At 38.5% G+C, this 18,188-nt stretch overlaps 2 protein-coding genes across 5 annotated transcripts in view; one reads left to right on the top strand and one right to left on the bottom strand.

Moving 5' to 3' along the window:
• The window catches only part of NT5DC1 (5'-nucleotidase domain containing 1), a 147,752-nt gene that overhangs the window by 16,351 nt on the left and 113,213 nt on the right, over positions 1–18,188 (top strand). The window contains exons 5-6 of one of the 2 annotated variants that reach the window (XM_066373416.1): positions 1,535–1,614; positions 4,508–4,589. In XM_066373416.1, coding sequence (XP_066229513.1) covers positions 1,535–1,614; positions 4,508–4,589 — 162 coding nt within the window. Of the gene's footprint in view, positions 1–1,534; positions 1,615–4,504; positions 4,590–18,188 lie in introns of both variants that reach the window. The other variant, XM_066373415.1, reaches the window with a different exon arrangement.
• COL10A1 (collagen type X alpha 1 chain) overlaps positions 5,599–18,188 on the bottom strand; it is a 37,344-nt gene continuing 24,754 nt past the window's right edge. The window contains exons 2-4 of one of the 3 annotated variants that reach the window (XM_066373414.1): positions 14,289–14,457; positions 7,338–8,501; positions 5,599–7,070 (exon numbers count right to left, since the gene is read on the bottom strand). In XM_066373414.1, the coding sequence (XP_066229511.1) occupies positions 6,613–7,070; positions 7,338–8,501; positions 14,289–14,442 (1,776 nt within the window). In that variant the 5' untranslated portion in view covers positions 14,443–14,457 and the 3' untranslated portion in view covers positions 5,599–6,612. Of the gene's footprint in view, positions 8,502–14,288; positions 14,458–14,966; positions 15,024–18,188 lie in introns of those variants that run through there. The other 2 variants (XM_066373413.1, XM_066373410.1) reach the window with 2 other exon arrangements.

Genomic DNA, 18,188 nt, shown 5'->3' with positions numbered 1-18,188 from the left:
ATGCTATTCAGTGCAGCTGCCGCTGGGATCAGATGTGGACCCAAGGGGTGTGACACGGGTCTTCAATAGTGTCTACCTAGGGACAGCAGACAGCTGATTCAAAAGTGACATCTGTGCCCAGGAAGGGCTCACAGTTAATTCTCTGTAGGGCCACATAGGATAAATCAAGTCCCTCTTCTCCCTGAGATCCTGGAGTGTGCCTGTTCTGTGCTCCCAATTTTCCTAAGATAAGTGCACTGTGTCTTCACATGGCACGATTATTTTATTTCTCTCATCATCCTGGTTGTTCTCACACGGTACTAAATAAAATTGCATGAAAACTGAATGTGGTCCTCTAAGTGGGCCAAGCAGCAAAAATACAGAAAGGCACTATTGTGAGGAGCACTTTATGATACTCCAGTGTTGGGTTGTTTTGGAATTTAATGACAATAACAACATAAACTGTGGCTTTTTCATAGTCCATTTTATATTTGGGGTATAGCCTATTTTTGGTTTAAAAATGTAACTTAAATATATATATCATATTTTACCTTTCTTGTAGCACCCACATAGTTTAAACCTTTAAAATACAACAATAGCCTATATTAGAGCCATTTTGAATGGAAATAGAGGCACCTTTAAATGAACTACTCCCAAAATCTTCTTAATTGGGGAAACTCAAGAGTTAAAATTTTAGCTTGAAGTAATGGTGGCTTTGGTTATGGTCAGTGGGTATAATGGTTAGTGCAGGGTTCGGGAACCTTTTTGGCTGAGAGAGCCATGAACACTACATATTTTAAAATGTAATTCCGTGAGAGCCATACAATGACCTGTGTACGTTATGTGTTATCCAATAAAAATTTGGTGTTGTCCCGGAGGACAGCTGTGATTGGCTTCAGTCACCCACAACCATGAACATGAGCAGTAGGAAATGAATGGATTGTAATACATGAGAATGTTTTATATAATTAACGTTATTATTATTTTATTAAAGATTTGTCTGCAAGCCAGATGCAGCCATCAAAAGAGCAACATCTGGCCCATGAGCCATAGGTTCCCGACCCCTGGGTTGGTACAAGTAAAAGTTTTGTTCCAGGAACTGGCATACCTGAGCTAGCCTACGTGACTTGACAAGATCTGCGAGTGACCCACCTTTGTGGGAGATTGCAAACAAAGCCTTTGTAGTCCAAGGATGAAACACCTACTGACTATAATCCAATTAACGTTGACTATGATCTGATTAACTCTCCCTTGAAATTCCAAAACCCTTAGCTACTCTCTTCTTCCCCTTATAACAAGGTTGGCTGAGGATAGGGGTTAGAGATGATTCGGGAATGTAACCCCATGTCCCCAGATTGCTGGCCATCTGAATAAAATGCCTGCCCATGAAGGATTCAATCCCTGTCTCAACCTTTTTGCTTGAATTGGTGACAGGCAGCACGAACTCTGATATTTACTGGTTTCATGTGTCTCTTCAGCAAAATTTCTGTGTATGTCACATAAATGAAGTATTGCCTGTAATTTGTTTCAAGTTTAAAATTTTGTTCTTTTCTAGGAAAATATTATTTTTATGATAACTACTTTGACCTGCCAGGAGCTCTTCTGTGTGCCAGAGTGGTGGACTCTTTAACAAAGGTGAAAACATTTTATTCATTGTTTTAGAAAACTGTAATATATACATTTGGTATAAACCAGAGGACTTAATTATATATGTCTTTTGCATTGAGATTTAACTCAATTTCTTCTTTGTGGTTTTAGAAGTGACTAAGGAGAAAAACAGAATTTGGCCAATATGTTTTTGGAAAATTAATTAAGCAGGGATTTCCCCAAGGATAATAAACCTATTCTCCAATACTCCAGCAGGGGGTGCAAAAGTCTAGAAAAACAGTACAGAACTTGGCAGCTGCATGAACTCTTTAAATGGTCAGGATATGGTGGATAGACATGCCCCAGGTATATATAACTCCTGAGTAAAAGGTTTATATTTGCCATAAGGAAGCCCAGTTCATTGTTTCTCTGCATTTAGGTTAACACACCTTTAAAATAAACTGTAACCACCCTTAAGAGAGCACATAATCTTGTTAACTAGCCTGTAATCCATTCCCCCGCCTTGCTTTCTCCCACCTCCCTGTAATCTTCCTTGTTTCCTTCTTAATGTCAGTTGCATAAAACAAGCTGCAAACTTGTTTCTTTCCAGAGCAGTTAGATCTTGCTCCCCAGCATATGTTATTAGGTTGGCTCAAATAAACTCTTAAAAAATTCTCTACAGGTTTGAACATTCTTACATTAACATCTTTATCTTCAAGTCTACAATGTAGCTTTACCTCTGCATTTCCCACTGATTGGTCCCATGTCTCAGAAAGCATTTGGTGCCTGGTCCCTGCCTCAGTTTTCTGTGGCTCAAGTCACACACCCCCATTTGGGATTTCATTATTTTGAGGGTTGGGTCAGAGACAATGCGCCTAAGTCTCTATTTGCTTCTTCAGAAAATATAGTCCAGTTGTGGGATAGAAGCTCACTGCATTTAAATAAAGCGAAGGAATAGGTTTAGTCTTGCTGTCAACTTGTAGAATCAACATGGGAAAAAAACACAAAAACAAAATATGCAAAATGATTGATGTCAGTTCAATAAATGCATTTTTTTAAAGCAAAACAAAAAAGAACTTGTATATGTAAAAGTATTTTCTTTGCTTTATTAACAGAATAAAAACAAGTAAAAATTATTAAATTCGACCTGTCTTAATACGTTCTAAATAATATAAAACTCGAAAATTAGATGAAAATTTAAAATTCATCATTTTGTGTATAGTTTAATGCGTGTACACATTTTTTGCACTGTGTATCAAAAATAAATTTTTAGTTATATGTTTCTACTTAGAATTTAAACATATGAACATAAAGTGGTTTTATGTCATAATCACTTTCCTTTTTGCTAATGTTATCTTTTAAAATCATAATGACCATGTTTATAATAGAGCACAGGTGATGGTTTAGTTTTTACGCAGAATTACAGTCATGTGTTTACGACAGTTTCTGTAGAACAGAAGTTCTGGTGTTTGTAGAAGTTATTAATATGAGATGGAGTCAGTTTCTCATTTCATAGTTACTACAAGCAAATGTACTGTCTTTACATATTTTGGAACTTTTATAATAGACACAAATATCTAGTAATTGATCTTTCTTTATATGAAAGCACAGTTTAATATTTTCCAGAAGCAAAGTGTTGTAATATTTATTTGCTTTCTGGTTTAAAAAATTTTTTTAATAAAAATGATTTACACCCTGACCAGTTAGCTCAGCAGTAGGGCGTCGGCCCGGCAAATGTAAGTTCCAGATTCAATTCCCAGTCAGGGCACACAGGAGAAGCAACCATTGGCTTCTCTACTCCTCCACCTCCTCTCTATTTCTCTCCTCCCCGTGCACAGCCATGGCTCGAATGGTTCAAGCAGTTTGGCCATGGGAGCTGAGTATGGTTCCATGGGCTTGGCTTGGGCACTGAAATAGCTCGGTTGCCGAGCAATGGAGCAACAGTCTCAGATGGGCAGAGCATCACCCTTTCAGGGGACTTGCTGGATGGATCTTGGTTGGAGCACATGCAGGAGTTTGTCTCTCTGGCTCCTGTCTCCCTGCCTCTCACTTTAAAAATTAAAAAAAAAAAAAAAAAAAGATTTACATTCTGAATCTGGAACCTCCTTCATTCACTCTTTTATATTGAAATTCAGGTAAATGTGCTTTGAATTCTAAAGTAACCAGCTTTTAAGATTTTAAGTTTCAGGCTTCTTAGCCCCATTGATGCCGGAATAACACAAAATAAAGCATTCTGATCTCTCAGAGGCTGTAACATTGTAAATTTACTTGTGTATTTAGAATATTCTGTAATGTTTATACTTTCTCATGAGTGATTTTTTGGGGGGGTTATATGAACTATATTAATATTTAGTTGTATGTGTACTACATACACACACACACACACACCATATTTTCCCATGTATAAGACGCACATTTTTTGGAAAAATTTGAGGTGTAAAAACTGTGTGCGTCTTATACAGTGGTTGTAGATATTTTTTACTTGCATTTCCCACTTTTTCACGCTTGTTTTTGTGCTCATTGTTGAAGACAGTGATTGGTCATCAGACACAGATAAGTTCAAACTAATGGATGGGAGTTTTGACAGTGGTGAGGAGTTATATGAATTTTATGATGAGTAAAACTTGAGTTCAATAACTTTATGTAATACATTTTTTCCCCAAATTTCGGGCCCCAAAATTAAGGTGTGTCTTATACATGGGAGCGTCTTATACATGGGGAAATATGGTACATATATATCTTTGTAATAGTGATCTTCATGGAAGATTTTTCTTAAAATCATGTTTAGGAGAATGAGAACTTTATTAACCTGGTATGTTTTCTAGAACAGGTCCCTGTTTTAGAATACTGTAACATTGTAATTATTTGCCAAGTATTTTCTATTATGCTTAAAAATAGAATTACTACATGTGTTACATTTCAAATTTTCTGTTTTTAGCAGAACAATGGTCAGAAAACATTTGATTTTTGGAAGGATATAGTTGCTGGTATACAACACAATTATAAGATGTCAGCTTTTAAGGGTGAGTACGGTGAGAATTTTCTAATAGATGTTTGTGAAATGCTGTGTGTTTAGTGAATTACTTAGACATTACCTGCTCTGCTGCGTTCCTTATTTGGGACTTAATTTTATCCTAAATATCACTGTAAAGTTGGTATCATTTACATTTTAAGAGGTTCTTTTGTTTATTCTGAGCTGTGCTGTCCTTTGCGTACCTGTCAATAGGGTCATTTGACTGTACCTGGTACTGAAGGTCCGGTTTGGCTGTTTCCTGGCTTGGCAGTTAGGGCTGGTGACACCTGTAGCCATTAGTGTGGTATTTACAGACAGTTGGAAAAAAATTAAAAATTCCATTCTTTTTGCTTCAAAAACAGGACTGGCTGACCCAGAATGGGGGCAGAGGTATCACCAACCTGAGCCTAGGTTCTATTCATAGGTTTGTTTGGGTTACACAAATGACTTCTAAGGAAGAAAGAGATGTCTTTATGTTATGTGACCCAGGTGATCTCAACCAGACTGTTCTGATTCAACCAGGGGACTGATGGATGCTCCACAGCAGTATTTTTCAGCTTAGAAAAATACTGCCTTTTGATTAACATAAAAACTGCTTGCTTTCTTTTAATGTAATTTGAGCTATCAAAATAATCCTAAATATTATGATTAAAAACATATCGAGGCAACAAATAGTAACTGCAGAATACTTGTTCAAATTACAAATCTCCCTGCCACCTGCTTCTTTCCCTCCTAGAAGGGCCCTGCTGCGGGGTGGCTGTCTCACTTTTCTCTCCCGGCCCCCAGCCCCTCGCCCTGACTCGCAGGTCAGAGTGGTTCTGCAGGTGCCTTTCGCAGGCTGCCCTGAGGGCCTGGCCAGGTGGGAATGCCCATCGGTCTCCAGTGGAGGAGCATATCTGGGACAATGATAAAGCCACCCACCACTTTAGGGTTTTACTTTTTATTAACTTTGTAAAAAATGAAAAGCCTTAAAAGAATGGTTGAGAATTGCAAATTGCTACTGTCAAATAAATTCCGCATAAAAATCCATTGATGTTATTTTTATTGCATCGTAAATAAGGAGTAGGTAAAACATTTCGTGCTTTAATAAGTGAGGCACAGCTTATAAGTTTTAACAGCAATATAAAAATACAGTACAGAGCATAAATAAATAATGTTTTTTTCATGTCTAGGCAGATTTTGAAACCCTTGATAATAGTTATAATTTCACTGGAGTGGGAGGCACAAGGTACATACTGTAAACCCACAAAACCGTACAACATAAAACTCAATAAAGGACTTAAATCAAATCAATCACTCTCGTGTTAAATAAATACAATAGGTCAGACACCTGCTTCCAAGTTGTGAAGGGTATATAGAAAGCTTTTCTGCTATCACAGAAAAGTTTGAAAAGGTTCATGACAAAAGCACCTTGCATTTCAGGTTAATTTCAACATAATACTTGGTGTTTAATGAGAGCTGTAAAAAGTCTATATGCACCTCTATATTTGAATAGATTGACTCAAGGGGCCATATAAGCCTTCGAGTAATGCACCATCAGAGAGAGCCTATGGTATATGATATCTTAAATTTGAATATTCAAGTATTTAAGTTCTATAAAGTTATGATACCTCCTGAATGTTTCCTAGAAGTTCTGTTAATTGTTAGAAACAGACTTATTTTAAAAGGAAATGCTGAGATTCTGAAATCAAATTTAATATAGCATCACATCACAGTTTTTTGTGATCATTTTGTATTTTAGCTTAGCAGGACTTGTATGGTGAAATTTTTAAATACTGAAAGACTTCATGGAAAACTTTAAAGAGCCTTAGGGTTGCTGACTAGGAATTTGAGAGGGTGTTCACATACTGTTTACCATTGCTGCTCACTTTTTTCTGAGGGAAAATTTGTTGGTCTGAAAGCTCAAATCTCTATTTTGAAAAATTAAAATGAGCAATCTCTTTTTCAGCCTACCTCCATATGCATTTTGTGGGGCGGGATGAAGTTGGGGAATGCCTTTTCAAGCAGATTAATCTTAGCTTGTTGGAAATTGCTCACATTGGAGCCACTAAGAATCCTGAGAAAGAAGAGTGGACATACTCAGAGGAGTACAGGCCATTGGACTCGGTGTTGGGCAGTTGGAGCCACACCTGGTCATTTTCTGTGAGGTCAATTATGGCACTGCCTGAAGCCTGATCGAGGAAGCCCTTGGTGTATTCATCATATGTGTACATCACGGGGGTGCCATTCTTATAGAGACCCACCCAAACGTGGTTCCCTTTGACATGCACATGGTAGGAGAAATAGTATATTCCAGGTATCCTGCAGGTAAAGATTCCAGTTCTTGGGTCATAATGCTGCTGCTTGTTGTACACAATCTTATCGAACGGGATGGGAGTGCCTATTGCTGGGTAAGCTTTGGAGAGAATGACCGTGAAAGCAGACACGGGCGTTCCGGTTACGCCCTGGTTGGCACTAACGAGAGGCATCCCAGAAAGACTGGGTCTTTGACCTGCCTTTGTAAAGTCCTCAGGAAGGACTCCTTGGCCTGGGGGTCCTGGGGGCCCTGGGGGTCCTGGGAGGCCAGGCTCTCCAGCATGGCCTTTCGGACCTGGAGGCCCTGGTGGTCCAGTGGGTCCGCTGAGGCCCTTAGTTGCTATGCCGGCTGGGCCAGGAAGACCTGGGGGCCCTGGATCGCCTTTAGACCCAGGGAACCCTGGGATGCCTGGGGGCCCAATGGGGCCTTTGGTACCTGGTATTCCAGGAACGCCTCTTGGACCTGCCTCACCATTGTATCCAGGAATTCCTTTAGCACCTCCTGGTCCCACAGGGCCTGGGACACCAGGAGGTCCTGCCACTCCAGGGTCACCTTTTGGACCTGGTAACCCTGGGTGACCCTTAGGACCACTGAGGCCTGGTTCTCCTGGGTACCCCGGTTTTCCATCTAAGCCAGAGGAACCCCTTTCTCCCTTAGCCCCGGGGAGTCCTGGAGGCCCAGCTGGCCCCATCTCACCTTTGCGGCCTGGGATCCCGTTGTTGCCGGGGCTGCCCTTGGGTCCTTGGGGCCCCATACTTCCAGGGGGTCCAGTCAGGCCTGGCTCCCCGGGACGACCCGCTGGGCCTTGTTCCCCTTTGGCACCTGGACCTCCTGGAAGGCCGGCGGGTCCTCTTGGTCCCTTCAGGCCTGGCAAGCCTGGTTTCCCAAAGCCAGGAGGCCCTGGGGGTCCGGCTACCCCTGGAGCCCCAGGGTGACCTTTGGTTCCTGGCATCCCTGGCTGGCCCGTGGCTCCAGGGGCTCCTGGCTTTCCCGTGCCTTCTGGTCCTCGCTCCCCAGGCGGACCTTGGGGGCCTGGTAGGCCAATTGGTCCTCTTTCTCCTGGAAAGCCCCGATCACCTTTGATGCCTGGCTGGCCTGGAAACCCGTTTTCGCCCCTTTTCCCTAACCCCGGAGGGCCAGGCGGTCCCGTGGGACCCTGAGGGCCTGGAAGGCCCCTCTCGCCTGGACGGCCAGGGGCGCCGTATCCATTTCCCCCTTTCTGTCCATTCACACCAGGGACTCCGGGTGCCCCCTTCTCTCCAGGAAAGCCTCTCGGCCCCGGGGCTCCTGGGGGTCCCTGTTGGCCCGGTTTTCCTGAAACAGAAATTCCAGCTGGGCCTGGAATTCCAGGTGGTCCTGGTGGACCCCGTGGTCCTGGCAAACCGGCTGGTCCAATATCTCCTTTTGGTCCGTATGGTCCTCTCTCCCCTGGTTTTCCTGGCAAGCCTGGTAAGCCTGGCTTCCCAGTGCCTGATGGTCCCGGTGGTCCTGGCAACCCTGGCTCTCCTTGGGGCCCAGGACTTCCGTAGCCTGATTTTCCTGGTGGTCCAGAGGGACCTGGGTGCCCGCGAGGTCCACTTGGTCCTGGTGGACCGGGCATGCCTTGCTCTCCTCGTACTGCTACACCTGAAAGACATGCCCCATACATGCACCCAGAGAGGGGCATCATTAGTAACATTGAGGATAATCATTGCTTCTCAAAATATGAATAAGGGCAGAACATTGCAGTGTTAGTCAGTCCATTTTTATAGGTGGGTCTTAAATGGTTTTAGACAACACATTTTATATTGTTTTAAAAACAAATATTTATATATATCCCACATAGGTGAGATATAAACCTGAGACTCATGGATATAGATAAAAGTGAAGTGGTTACCAGTGGGAGGGGAGTAAAGTGGAACAAAAATATGATGACAGATAATGATTTGACTTTGGCTGATGGACACACATGTAATCAACAGTTCAAATGCTATAGAGATGTTCACCTGAAACCTATGTGCTCTTTTTTTTTTCTTTTTTTTTTTTTTGGTATATTTCTGAAGTGAGAAGCAGGGACCAGAGAGACAGATTCCCGCATGTGCCCGACCAAGACCCACCCGGCATGCCCACTGGGGCATTGCTTCATTGCAACCAGAGCCATTCTAGCACCTGAGACAGAGGCCATGGAGCCATCTTCAGCACTCGGGCCAACTTTGCTCCAGTGGAGCCTTGGCCGCAGGAGGGGAATATAGAGATAGAGAGAAAGGAGAGGGGGAGGGGTGGAGAAGCAAATGGGCACTTCTCCTGTGTGCCCTGGCCGAGAATTGAACCCAGGACTTCCACACACTGGGCCAGTGCTGTACCACTGAGCTAGCTGGCCAGGGCCAAAACCTATGTGCTCTTATTGATTAATGTCACCCCATTAAATTTAACTTCTAAATAAAAAAGAAAAGGAAAGAAAGAGAACCCTGGCCGGTTGGCTCAGCTCTAGAGCGTAGGCCTGGCGTGTGGAAGTCACAGGTTCGATTCCTGGCCAGGGCACACAGGAGAAGTGCCCATCTGCTTCTCCACCCTTCCCCCTCTACTTTCTCTCTATCTCTCTCTTCCTCTCCCGCAGCCAAGGCTCCATTAGAGCAAAGTTGGCCTGGGCGCTGAGGATGGCTCCATGGCCTCTGCCTCAGGTCCTAGAATGGCTCTGGTAGGAACAAAACAACACCCCAGATTGGCAGAGCATCGCCTCTGGTGGGCTTGTTGAGTGGATCTCCAGTCAGGCACATGCCTCTCTGCCTGTCTGTCTCTCTGCTTCCCTTTCTCACTTCAGAAAAATATTAAAAAAAAAAGAAAGAAAAGAAGGAGAAAGAAAAAGAAAGACAAAGATTATTAGAAAGTATGGTTTCACAAGACTAGCTACCATAGTACTTAAACTCCATCCTAATGATCTGTGAAAATATGCAGGGATTGAAGAATTCATCTAGAAGAAGAGTGCAATGGGAGCCAATTTATTATATGTATTTTGGGAAAATTATCTACCTAGGAAGAAAAGGAGGGAAAAAAAGTGTCCTACAGAAAAGGAAGAAAAGACAAGTGCAGAATAAATGGGGAAATATTTAAGAACTATAACAATTTTCCCTCACAAAAGCTATTCTATAAGACATAAATGAGAAATACCCTTAATTCTAATTTATATCAGCCATGACCCTACTGAACACAGTTTAGATTTAGGTTAAGTTTTTGTTTTGTTTTTTGGTAACTCAGTACATAATATGTGCTCCTACATTCTCTGTTACTAACTTAAAATTGAAACAAAGAATTAGAGAATTAGCCCTAGTGGGAGAGGTACATAAAATAGTATTAAAGTGATTAAAGTTTTTCTTGATAAATGCAGATACATGTTGTTGATTTCATAGAGCTCTCGGTTCATTTGAGCTATTTCTAATATAATAAATTTAAACTAAAACATCACTTAAATACTTGTGATATGAAAAGTACTGTTGAACCACAAGTGTGGGCAGAGCATCTGATAAGAGCTGCGATCACAAAAGGAATAAGACAAGTGTGTGTGGGTTAAGTTCTTGTTTGTTTGTTTGTTTGTTTAGTGAGAGAGAGGGACAGACAGGAAGAGAGAGAGATGAGAAGCATCAAGTCTTTGTTGTGAACCTTAATTGTTCATTGATTGCTTTCTCATATTTGCCCTGACTGGGGGGCTCCAGTAGAGCAAGTGACCCCTTGCTCAAGCCAGCGACCTATGGGCTCATGCCAGAGACCATGGGGTCACGTCTATGATCCCACGCTCAAGCCAGCGACCTCACACTCAAACTGGTGAGCCCGCACTCAAGCCAGCTACCACAAGTTTCAGACATGGGTCCTCTGTATCTCAGGCTGACACTATTCACTGCACCACCGCCTGGTCAGGCTGTGATAAGTTCTTTAAGAGGTGTCCAACAGGTATTTTGTCATTCAGAAGTGGGATGTAACAGCATTGCTGGCATTAGGATATACCATAGGGAAACATTACAGTGTCAAAGAATTGTTAGGCAGTAACCACCACAAGTGTCTATAGAAAATATTCATCTTTCTCAGAGAAGATCTTTAACAGCTAGCAAAGATAGTAATAAAATTATGTATGATTTAAGTATCTGGTTGCATAATTTAGGTTAAAATAATTTTTGGTTTAATAAATTTTCAGAAACATAATTAGAATGCCTCCATATACTATGTAAATTCTTGTGCTGTGTGAAAATGGTTCATTGTAATAGTAGATTGAGTAGATGTCATAGTAGTTGAATAGTTTGGTCAAAACCCTAAAAATGACTTACAGCTATGACTTTTGAGCCACATACTTTTTGTACAAAAATGAATAATATGCTTAATCTCTAGTTAATGAAATCTTTAATGACTTTAAAAATCAAAATGAATACTAACTTGGAGTTAACATTAAATGAATTGAAATTATAAATTGAATTAAAATGAGAAATTGTATATTAAACTATAAATTAACCTTTAAAACGTATTTTGATAGGTATAGTTCCCTTTATTAGTTGTTAGTACATTTTTAAAAAATATTTCATATTAACTAACTGCCATGAAAGAAATAATCAGCTAACAGTAGTTGCTGATATTCTCTTGGGTAGAGATATTCATGATATTCAAATAACATTTGGTGACAAATGGAATATAAAATATAGAGCAGATTTTTAAAAATAGATATGCTGAAATATGAAAATCATTTTAGACCTAGGTATCTTTATATTTTATACTAATTAGAGTTAGATATAATTTTGCAAACATTCAAATGTATGGAGCTTTATTTACCCATGAATTTTCAAAAAAGGTTATCAGGAAAAAGACTGAGTGAGAAAAATCAGTCTATGGAGAAGATTTTCATATGTTAACAGAAATCTTGTGATTGCTTTAGTGCATATACATCGTATCTCTATATAAATGGGTGTCGATACATTGCAGCTAGATGAATAAAGGTTTTCTTAATGGTTTGGAATAAAATAATGCATACTTTAAAGTGCAAACTATGTCAGGTTGGAGTTTGCTTCAGAATGTTATAAAGATCATGTCCATACTAAAAATAGTTGTCTTAATCTTTCTGGAAATCTGTTTTACCTGTTAAAATAGGAAACAAGTCTCATTGAAAACAACTACATTAGACACCATTTGAGACTAGAACTTTAAGGACAGGGTGATCTCTGCCACTTGGAATGTGATACAATACACATAAAATATACACATAAATACAGAAACCTCTTAGGGCAAGAAAGAATGTGACTTCTTTTGTGTCCCTGGAGGACAGCCCCTCTTTATAACCTGCCATTTGGGTGGTACCATCCTCAAGGGGAAACAGTTACCCAGTAGAGAAGTTTCTTAAATGCCCACACCCTGAAACAGTGGTTGGATGTGCAGGATGTGGCACCAGCTGTGGAGCCCTCAGCAGCATCATTTAGTGTGTTTTGTCTGGCCTTTCTTTTAGCCTTTGTTAAACAGATGTGCACACTGTATTTCTGTTATCAACTTAATGTTTAACTGGTATAAATTGTGGGCTTTGCCTTCATTCAGTGTACAATGCCTGGAAGTGGGATGATAATATATTGAGTTTCTACCTTGTATAATCAAGGCGAGATTAAGGTGGATTTGATAATTAAAATACAGCTTCTCAACTTTTTATTTATTAACAAGATACATAGTTTTATTCTGCAGAAGTACCCAATAATGCAATAAATTAAGGTGAGAATATAGAAATATTTTTAACCTTCTAAAAGTAGTGCATGTTATTTTTAATTTAAGACAGTTTCTTATGATCTTTGTAAATATAAAAAGTCTGAATTTGTGATCATAGAGAGTAACCCAGAGCTGTTTGCCATGTCATTTCTGAATTCCATTTGTTGCTTCAAGGATCGGGTTTCCTTACCTTTTCTTTTTCTTTCCTAACTTATCTTTTTCTCTTATTTGTAGTTTGAGACATTCAAGAGTATCTATTGTGTACCTGTGCATTTGTATTTTAAATTATTGATTAATTTCAGAGAGACAAGAGATGAAAGGAGAGAAAAGAGAGAGAGGGAGGGAGAGAGAGGGAGGGAGGGAGGGAGGGAGAGAGAGAGAGAGAGAGAGAGAGAGAGAGAAGCATTCATTTGTTGTCCCCCTTAGTTGTGCATTCACTGGTCACTTCCCTTATGTGCCTTGACTAGGAATGGAACCCGCAACGTTGCTGTCCTGAGATGATGGGTCTAACCAACCAACTGAGCTAACCAGCCAGAGCCCTGTGCATTTGTTTTTAAACATTAAGTTACCTTTCATGAAATAGTTTAAATTTCAACTTGATTCTTAAACAGACAATCCTAAGTTTAATTAGCTCAAAATTGTTGTGTCCAAAAGCATAATTTTTAAAGTGAATGGCAAATATCCTTAGCTTCATTTACAGGACAAAATATATAACTATAGTGAGAAAATACTATGGAAAGAAGTGTAGAATCCTACAGTCAGTTCAAATTATTCGGTTTAATTTAGTAGATGCTTTACCAGGCAGTGTGTGTCAGATGTTATTTAACAGAATTGAATATGAACCCTAATCATTGTTTTTCTTTGAGGATCTGTTAGCACTTTACTTAACATTTTCTCAGTACTCTTACAGGAGCTGGGAAAGCTGAGCAGAGGAGGAACAGATTCAAGAAGAAAGTTAAAACAGTCTAAGGCTACACCACCAGTACTGTGACGGGGAGAGGGAGCGAGGGGGAGAAGGAAGAGGTAGTTATAGCTAACACTTAAACACTTGACAGATATTAACTCATTCACAGGTCGTAACAGCCCTGTGAAATAGCTTTTCCTTTTACTAAAGAGGAAACTAAGGCACAAAGAGGATAACTAACTTACTTGGTTGTGTAGTCTGTGCTTAACTACTAACCTATACAGAAATGTATAAATTTACAAGAAGAGCTACTTCATTTGACTATTAAATTTCTGAGAGCCTAAGATTTTATTTCATCATTAAGATTCACTTTTGTATATATTTGCAAGCTAGCACAATAGTTTTTAACAGTAAATATATTTAAGTATTCAGATATATATACTGCTACTCTTGATTGTGCAGTTGGCAGCTATTTTTAGTTAAACCACCTTCAACTTGATTAATTTTGATTGGATTAGCATTCCTAGATTATGAGTAGTTCTGTATGCAAAAGCATCATTTGAGGAAAAAATTTCTGCACATAAAAAAAGTTCAGGGATATCTTTTTACTATACTTATTGTGCAAAGGATATTTATGTTCTTGTATAGACCTCCTTTTTCCATAGTTCATTTTGGGTTCATTTCAGAGGTTGAAATGAATTTAACACCCAAAAGAGTTAATAGCATTTTGATAGAGAGATCATTAAAATTGTAGGAGGCAACAACCAACTAGTTAATTGAGCAACATATACAGTTCAGTTTACCTTTACTCTTTATAGCATAGGGAATGAAGAACTGTGTCTTGGTGTTGGGTAGTGGGCCCTTTATGCCTGTAGGTGTTTGGTATCTCTCAGCATAAAATGCTCCATGAACCAAGTTCAAGGACGTTAGCAGCAAAAGGGCTGTTTGTGGCAGCATGTTCTCAGATGGATTCTGAAAAAAAGAAATAATTTTATTCAGCTTTGTTTACTGACCTGTTTTATTTTTCTCATGTTGCACACGTGAATTCCTTATATAGTTACCTACTTTTATATCTTACCTTACATATTTTGAATATATTTCATAATTAATGAGCTATAATTTTTTTAGTTATATGAATATATGTTTTTGGGAAACCACATTCCAGTAGTCAAATAAAAATGAAGTCAAACAAACAAACTGTAATTGAATGTCTGTATTAAATAATTCAGGATCTTTGAATAGACAAATATATCCAATAGTTTTAAAATGCACTGAGATTCAGATTGGGGCATGTTTTTGCAAATCCAGTTTTTATTAGAACTATCTTTTATAAAGACAAACAAGTTAAACTTTCTGAGTGCATTTTAGTGGAAAGCATTTTTTTTAAAAAATCACAAAGTCCAAGTTGTTAATTTATTGAAGCTTGTTGCTAAGCAAGCTGACATGGAAGCCCACCTGTGAGCATTGAGTCGGAGACTTACCTGAGTGCTGGGAATTCCTGGAGGTGGTTTGTTGGCAGCTTTCTGAGCCCTCCTATACCCAGGTGAGCAATGCAGAAGATGCTCCCTGCAGAGCTGTCCTGCAGTATTTATACTGTTTTCCTCCTACTACATCAAGTTCCTAAACTTAAGCTCCTCCCCCAGAGGTGGAAAGCACTAATTATGGTGGCAAGTTCTATTGGGCAGACATAACAAGATCAGGGTAGGCTGTCTTTTTCCTTGTTTTCTCATTAAAAAATAAACTCTTTGTCTTAAATACATATTAATAGTTTTAACCATACACCATCTTTTACTGTGATTTTATTTTAGAAGTTATTACTCAGATGTTTAGGTTTGTTCATGATGGGATGATACTACCCCCTTTATATTTTTGAAAAGCACATTCTTGTGTTATTTGGTTGAAAATATTTGGTAGTATATAAAGTAAGAAGAAGTATTTTGGAGGATGTGTGGATTTAAAAGAGCATCCGGATTCTTCAATTATTACATAAAGCCATCAATAAGTACATTAATGTTCCTAAACTTTTATGAAAACAGCCCACCCCAATTCTTACTTATTTTTAGGCTTGAGAGTAACAGAGTGGTGAAAATGTAGGAATGCTGTTTTATATGTCTGGATTTTAGTGTAAGTCCTCAGAAGTTAAGAGAAATTTAAAATATAGCATATGAATATTTCAAGTGTTAGATATTAAATATTTTATATTTTTCAAACAGAGGAAAGCTATACATGAATTTGAAAGTAGAGTTAGCAATATAATTACCCTGAAGGATTTAGTTTATTCACGGTACTATGTTTAAGTAAATGATTTCAGATTTTATTGTTTAATTTTGGATATTTCTTTAGAGTTGCAGTAGAGATTGCATAAAAAACCTTAACCAGATAGTGTCATACAATGTCATTTAAATAAGGTTGCTGTGTTCATTTCAAAGGGAAAATTTTTTTTCAAACTTTGCTTTCAGTTTTTTAAAAATATCATTGGCTTATGTTGTAATTTCCACTTAGGAATCTGGAATTAGCCCAATTAGAAAAAATTTTCCCCCAAGGTGACAACATTATACTTGTCATTTAAAAATAATTAGTATTCTCTTTAACAATTAAGAGCCTCTTAAAATTAGTTTTAGGGATCCTGAAGAATATAGTAAAGGTAGAAATTTGAGAAGCTAACTTGTGAATCTTATTGCATCATTTTGGAACTAACTCAGATCAACTGTATAGGTCACATAAGTGAGAAGGAGCATTTCATGCATAGGAATATATATTTTAAAAAAAAATCTCTGTAGAAGTAAAGTGATATGGATTCAGGATTGGCCATTAATGGAAATAATTGAATGTTTGACCAGTGGATGGAATAAAGATTTGTTCTTTGTCTTTTCCCTTCTTCCTCTCTTACGTACAATTTTCAGTATGTCTTTTACATGAAGCTTGTATAGCACTTGTGGAAATGTTTAAGTGGTAACTCATCTCACCGCCTTCCTTTCTCCTCTCACTTTTAAACCTTTTACTGGTTACCATATTAAAAACCTACATTATCATACATACTGCCATTTACAACAACATGAATAGACCTTGAGAGTGTTATACTGAGTGAAATAATTAAATCAGAAAAAGCTAAGAACTACATGATTTCACACATAGATGGGATATAAAACTGAGACTCATAGACATGTCGGAAAATGATTTGACTTTGGGTGATGGGTACACAACACAATCAACAGTTCAAATGCTATAGAAATGTTTACCTGAAACCTATGTACTCTTATTGATCAGTGTCACCCCATTAAATTTAATTTTCTAAATAAAATTTTTTTAAACCTACATTATCTTATATACCTATTATAATACTCATTGATACACATGAAATGTGGCTTTATATCAGTTCAGATTAATAGAAGAATTGGGAAGTTTATATTCTAATCAGATTCCATCATTTGGAAATTTTCTATGGAATAGCTTTTGTAACAATTATATGTACTCCACTATGTCTGTAAAAGACCATGAGAGATATATGAGAGAAAATGGGCACCTTCCATCTGCTTATGGTTCGTTTGGACAAGATTTTGAAAAGGTCAGTTGGGTAACATTGTGGATGCTCTTTAATGCTCAGAAGAATTTGTTTTGAAAGAAGTTTTTGGAAATACATATTTTAGTATTTTTGTGTGCATATATGGTTGTATACATATACTTATTTGTTTATGGTTGAGTTTGCTACCCTTTAGATACCATTCATGCAAAAGCTCAAAAGATTTATTCTCAGCTCTGCATATCCAGTATGGTGCACCTGCATAGACTCTTCATTCATCGGTGGCTATAGTAACTATTTTCAGAGCTTTTCACCTTAACCTCTCTAGGTATCTGTTTTTTCAACACAATGAAAAGGTTGGATTAGGTTTTTAAGCTTCTCCCAACTTTAAAATTAGATTATTGTTGTGCTTGAGGTATTCTGCTCTTCCTTGTGGTCAGACAGTGTGCTTGGCTCCATTTAGTACTTAATAGAGACAAAATCCATACCAGGTGGTTATATGTCTTCTTTTTGGGATACATAAATATATGTGGGTGTTTGTCATTCTATATTCCCCTTTAACTTTGGAAACTGTGGTGTCTTTATTGAATAAGCCTCAGATGTTCAACCCTTTTTGCAAATAGTGCACTATTTCAGCACAGGGAATCTGACTACTGTTTGCTTTGTTAGTCACATAAGAAGCAATGTCTTGACCAAAACAGATTGTAGAATCAGAATATTTGCTAGCCACACCCCACCCAATTGTGTATTTAAAACTATTTTTATTCTGGGAGTTTACTTTGTAGCTGTTTGAAGTGACTAGTCTGTGGCTTTATGACAAAAACCCATTCCACTTAAAAACAGAGAGCCATGCTCTTTAAACTAAGTAACCTAAGTGATTTTTAAAATATCAAATATAAATGATGTTTTTGCACATCTAACTTTTAGCTGCTATTAACCTTGCCTATTTATTTTCACTTCCTGGGATCCTTCATTAATTCACCAAATATTATTTGAGTACCACTCTGTGTCAGGCATGGGGATAAAAGTTAGATGAATAATGTGCAGCCTGTATAGTGTTTAAGCACTGGTTCTCAACCTTTGTCCCTGCTCGCACAGTCCTGAGGATATGGCAGAATTCCTTCAGTTTTAGAGGTTCATTAATATGGTAGAGGTTCAGAGACTATATTTTGAAATTTTCTAA

Source organism: Saccopteryx leptura, chromosome 3 (assembly GCF_036850995.1).
Source record: "Saccopteryx leptura isolate mSacLep1 chromosome 3, mSacLep1_pri_phased_curated, whole genome shotgun sequence".
Taxonomy (NCBI): Eukaryota; Metazoa; Chordata; class Mammalia; order Chiroptera; family Emballonuridae; genus Saccopteryx; species Saccopteryx leptura.
The sequence above is the reverse complement of the archived record's forward strand: the minus strand, read 5'-3'. Positions and strand labels throughout refer to the sequence as shown.